Here is a 5,537-nt window from a genome sequence, read left to right on the forward strand (position 1 = left end):
TCAAAATTTCCAAACCTTCTTTCTTTCTTCGGCTCTTTCGACTCACCGTTTTCGTAGCTTGAGTTTCAGGAGAGTTCAAAATTTCCAAACCCTCTTTCCTTGTTTCGACTCACCATTTCCATACGTTGAGCTTGCTGAAACTTCCAATTTTCCAAACCTTCTTTCCTTGTTCGGCTCTTTCCATTGTTCTTCAATGGCTTCTGTGTGTACTACAGTGTGTACTCCTCTACGTTTTAAACCATCTATTTATTCGGTTACAACGGGTCTGTCTTTGTGTCATCGGGTTCGTTCTCGACCCTCTGTTTCTGTTTCGGTTAACGTTGGATCTCGTATCAAACAAAACCCTCCTGGATGTTCCTCTGTTTTTAAAACGGGTATTTTCTTCTTCTTCTTCTGTTTTTTCTTCTTATCTTTTTTCGTTTTCTCTCTCTGAAAAAAAACCCTAGCAATGGTCTTTGGAAGGTGTTAAAATTGTTGATAAGATTGATTTGATTAGATTACAATATTACCCAATAACTGTTTATGAATTGATTTTCTTGATCCGATTCAATATGATTGAGAGAGAATTCATCCATTGAATTTACAGGCGAAAGATTTATCATCTTTGTGGGATTAAATCCAGACATTAGATGATGGTCCATGAGTTCTTTCCTTTCAACTAACAGTGTGTTTGGTGCCTAGTTAATGTTTAAATTCTCTTGTTGTTAGTATATATGTCTTATTAATTTTAATTTGACAACCTCATTTATGACTGTCATATGTTCTTCTCTCCATTTTTTTCTTTACATATCATTTATAGATATATTAACTAAAAAAAAAAGAAAGTCTAAAATGCACTAAAAAAAATTTGTAACAAAATTTTTTTTAAAATCAATTTTATACTAGTAATTTGGCCCCCAACTTTATATTTCTGGCTCCGCCCCTGCTTTTGGAAGGTCTTAGAATTGTTGATAAGAGCAATTTGACTAGATTACAATATTACCCAATAACTGCTTATGAATAGATTTGATAGCTCACATATTTGTTATTCATGATTCAATCTGTTGTTAGTATATATGTCTTATTTAATGAGCCTTCAGAAAATTTTATCATGTTAGTATTATTAGTGTTGTTGGTGGTGGTTCATTTGAGTATTGAACCTGCTTTACAGGGAGGAAGAGGGGTGACCTATTTCTTGTAAGGGGAGGAATATTTCCCCCGGGCAGTGAGGATCAATTAGACAAGCACGATGGTTATGATGCTGTTGGTGGTGTCAGAAAACAGATGGCAGAGATTCGGGAAATAGTAGTGTGGCCGCTGAAGAATCCACATCTATTTCAGTCAGTTGGTGTGAAGCCACCTAAAGGGATTCTCTTACATGGACCTCCAGGATGCGGAAAGACTTCAATAGGAAGAGCTATTGCTAACGAAGCTGGTGCTTCCTTCTTCTGTATAAATGGACCAGAGCTTATGTCTAAATATGTCGGAGGGAGTGAGAGCAATCTCAGGAAAGTATTTGAGGAAGCAGAGAAGAAGGCTCCATCGATTATCTTTATTGATGAGATTGATTCTATTGCTCCCAATAGAGAGAAAACTCATGGGGAAGCTACAGGGAGGGTTGTTTCCCAGCTGTTAACCCTTATGGATGGTGTTAAAAGCCGTGCTCATGTTATTGTGATTGGTGCTACTAATCGTCCTAACAGCATTGACCCTGCCCTGAGAAGGTTTGGTAGATTTGATAAGGAAATTGAAATTGGTGTTCCAGATAGGATTGGGCGTCTTGAGATTCTTCGAATCCATACGAAGAACATGCTGCTTGCTGAAAATGTAATGTCAAACACTATACTTTTGAGTTAGTATCATCTTCCATATATATTTTTTTAATAGTAGATGTGTATATTGTTTTTGAACAACTTATATATGCTTTTAATTGTGCAGGTTGATTTAGAAAGAATTGCCAAAGACACACATGGATATGTCGGTGCTGATTTAGCAGCTCTGTGCAGTGAGGCTGGACTCCAATGCATCAGAGAGAAGATGGGCGTGATTGGCTTGAAAAATGAGGACATAGATGCTGAGATACTCCACTCCGTGGCTGTTACGAATGAGCATATCCAACTACAAATTGGTACCGGAAAAAGCAAGCCATCAATTCTGCCTGAAACAGTGAGTGATTTTTTATATTTTGTCTTTTTCTTAAGCAGGTATTGTATTGATCAAAAGATAGATCAATAAGTATATAAGGATCAAACTTTATGCCTTTTAATTGTGCAGGTTGATTTTAAAAGAATTGCCAAAGACACACATGGATATGTTGTTGCTGATTTATCAGGTCTGTGCAGTGAGCCTGCATTGCAATTCCTCAGAGAGATGGGTATGATTGGCTTGAAAATTGAGGTCATAGATACTGAGTTACTCAACTCCATGGTTGTTACGAATGAGCACTTCCAACTAAAAATTGCTACGGGAAAAAGCAAGCCATCAATTCTGCGTGAAACGGTGAGGGAATTTTTTATATTTTATTTTTTCATAAGCAGGTATTGTATTGATCAAAAGATGGATCAATCAGTACATAAGGATCAAAGTGAAGGCATTCCTACACTCTAGACATCAACAAGAAAAAGAAACAGATAAGTACCACATCCAGTATACATGGAAGAAAAAGAAACTAGGCATTATGTGAGATGAAGCTATCGTATACTTAATAAACCAATTCAGCAGGTGATCAAATGTTCTCACCCCTGGAAGAGACCGACTCAGAACATCATCAAACCATGCCCATATTTTCTTAGCAAATTGGCACCCCACGAATAAATGATCCCTAGAATCATCAAATGAAAGGCAATTAGAACACACTGAAGTCAGCTGCAACTCCCTCTTCTGCAGATTAAATATTGATAAGTGCTTGTCCAAAATAATCAAACAAGCAGCAAAACAATTCGATGCCTCCCCTTATTCCAACGCAACTTTCTCCAAGGAAGATGTTGTCTACATTTGTCCCAAGCTTTTTTAGAAGTAAATGAACCCTCATCCCACATCAATCTATCTCCACCATTATGAATAGGCAAAATAGAAATGAACTGCTTTACATGGTACATCCCAGCTCCCAAAAAACTGAGATAGCATCTACCATCTTGAATAAGAAAATTCACATCTCTTAACAAGCTAATAGTTGAATTTGATCCAACATTAAAATTCACATTCTGTAGCATGATGTCCCAAACTGATAGAACCTGTTCCAAATAGCAGAATGAGAGGATGAAAGAATTGAACTCAATTAGGAAGCTAGTGTTTCTGATGTACCTATTAGTAAACCAAGCAACCCACAGCGACTCTTTCTTCTTAATCAAGTCCCAAACCAAAGCACGTGAAAACGATTTCTGAATATCCTCAATCTTTCTCACACCAAACCCACCCTCAGCTTTAGGTAAAGAGACCTTCTTCCAACACAACAATTGAGCTTTCTTCACCAAATCTGAATCTCCCCAAATAAATGTCTTCAATTTTCTTTCTATACCACGAGACACAAAAGCAGGTAAATGAAACACAGCACTCCAATAGTTTCAACTCATTTCTAATGTTTTGGTGAGCCAGGTTGTTGAAGTGCCCAATGTCAGTTGGGAAGATATCGGAGGCCTTGAGACTGTTAGGCAGCAGCTTCAAGAGGTAGTTGCAGTTGCTGCATTGCAGCGTATGTATACACCTAAACCTTATATTTTTCAATTTTCTCCTCATACTCTCTCTTTATCATGTAGATCATCCAGTATCCCATGGAGCATCCAGAAAAGTTTGAGAAGTTTGGTGTGTCAGCCTCAAAGGGAGTTCTTTTCTATGGCCCACCAGGATGTGGGAAAACTCTTCTGGCCAAGGCTGTTGCCAATGAATGTCAGGCAAACTTTATCGGTGTTAAGGGTCCAGAATTGCTTACCATGTGGTATGGAGAAAGTGAGGCTAATGTTCGAAAAATATTTGAAAAGGCTCGCCAATGTGCTCCTTGTGTGCTATTCTTTGATGAGCTGGATTCAATTGCTATAAAGGTCTGTTTTAGTGTTTTTCTACCCTGATTTGTTCGTTGTGATATTTTGTAATCCCTGTTTAAATTTTTTTTTTTTTAATCCTTGTAGAAGGGGCACAATTCAGTAGATAGTGGCGCTTCTGACAGGGTTTTGAATCAACTGCTAACGGAGATGGATGGATTTTCTACCAATAAAATGGTTTTTGTTATTGGAGCCACCAACAGGCTTGATCTTATTGAGCCGGCACTTACGCGTCCTGGCCGTTTTGATCAATTGATTTATATCGCTTTGCCTGATGAAGAATCTCGCTATCAGATTTTCAAGGCTTGCCTTAGGAAATCTCCTGTTTCTGAAGATGTAGACCTGGGATCCCTTGCTAAGAACACCCAAGGCTGCAGTGGTGCTGATATTATGGAAATATGCCAACGTGCCTGCACCTATGCCATAAAAGAGGAAATTCAGAAGGTAAGCTTCTGTACTAATTTTTCAAGTGTGCCAACAAAAACCCCAGTGACCCCAGCACGGCCCAGTCTTTCCAGCCTTACCACCCCAGCACCCTAAAAATATTGGTAGTTGAATGAAAATTATAAAAGCCTCTTCATATCCCCACATAATTGGAACAATGGTGTTGTATCATGTCTGGAAAGGCGTGTAACAACTGTATTGGTTAAGTGTGAATATATGTCCTTACGCCAGCGTGGTCTAATCAGAGTCCAAGACTTGTTTGTTCTGATGTCACTAATTTGTGTTAAATATAATCAGATTTAGTTGTAACTGAACTTCCATGAAAGTTGGACAATGCTTGGTGCGTTTGAGTTTGGCCTTTTAGTACAAAGGAGATAGCATGTAATGATAATGCCATCCCCGTAAAATCGGTCCTTTGTCATATTCTGGTCTGGGAAGTCCTTACACTAAAGAAGTGATAAGAAAAGCAACTCAATTCTTTTAAAGGCACAGTGCCCTCATTTGAATCTATGTGAAACTCAAAGGACTTGTTTAGTTTAAACCCTCTTCGGAAATTCTTACTTTATTGCGTGGAAACTAAAATATTAAGGTTGAATTTTCACTTTTCATTTTGCAGGAGAGTGAGAGGGAGAGGAGGAGAAGGGAGACTCCAGAGGCTATGGAGGAGGAAGTAGAAGAAGAAGAGGTGTCAGAGGTCAAGGCTGCCCATTTTGATGAATCAATGAAATATGCGCGTAGGAGTGTAAGTGATGATGATGTCATTGATATGAACCAGGCAGTTGTTGCAGGGGGTCTGAACTGACCATTTTTGAACCTTTGTTCAACAAACACCTTTGAAGGCAACAATGGTATTAAGACTAATGGTCGTCTGATGATTACTATGTTATTGTTACACGCTTTTTGTGGCATTTTCACTCGAGACTTTGTTAGATTAAACAATTGACAGGTTAGTGGAACTAGAACTTCTTTATAATAAGTTCTTTGAACCCTAGGTTAGTGGCTTGAATTATCTCATGTTATTTCTATTTTCTTCTTGTGAAAATCTTTTTGATAAGAATGGATCAATTTTGGAGCAAA

The 5,537-nt window shown here is 38.2% G+C and overlaps 1 protein-coding gene across 1 annotated transcript; it reads left to right on the forward strand.

Moving 5' to 3' along the window:
* Positions 1-5,537, forward strand: LOC132271453 (cell division cycle protein 48 homolog). Its single transcript, XM_059772841.1, has 8 exons — positions 1-374; positions 1,151-1,806; positions 1,918-2,145; positions 2,254-2,478; positions 3,574-3,645; positions 3,735-4,016; positions 4,104-4,460; positions 5,077-5,537. The coding sequence occupies exons 1-8, from the start codon at positions 194-196 to the stop codon at positions 5,260-5,262; spliced, it is 2,187 nt and encodes a 728-aa protein (XP_059628824.1). The 5' UTR covers positions 1-193; the 3' UTR covers positions 5,263-5,537.

Source organism: Cornus florida, unplaced genomic scaffold (genome assembly GCF_030987335.1).
Source record: "Cornus florida cultivar Cherokee Brave unplaced genomic scaffold, ASM3098733v1 CherokeeBrave_3.0.0_Hap2_Chr08, whole genome shotgun sequence".
NCBI classification, from domain to species: domain Eukaryota; kingdom Viridiplantae; phylum Streptophyta; class Magnoliopsida; order Cornales; family Cornaceae; genus Cornus; species Cornus florida.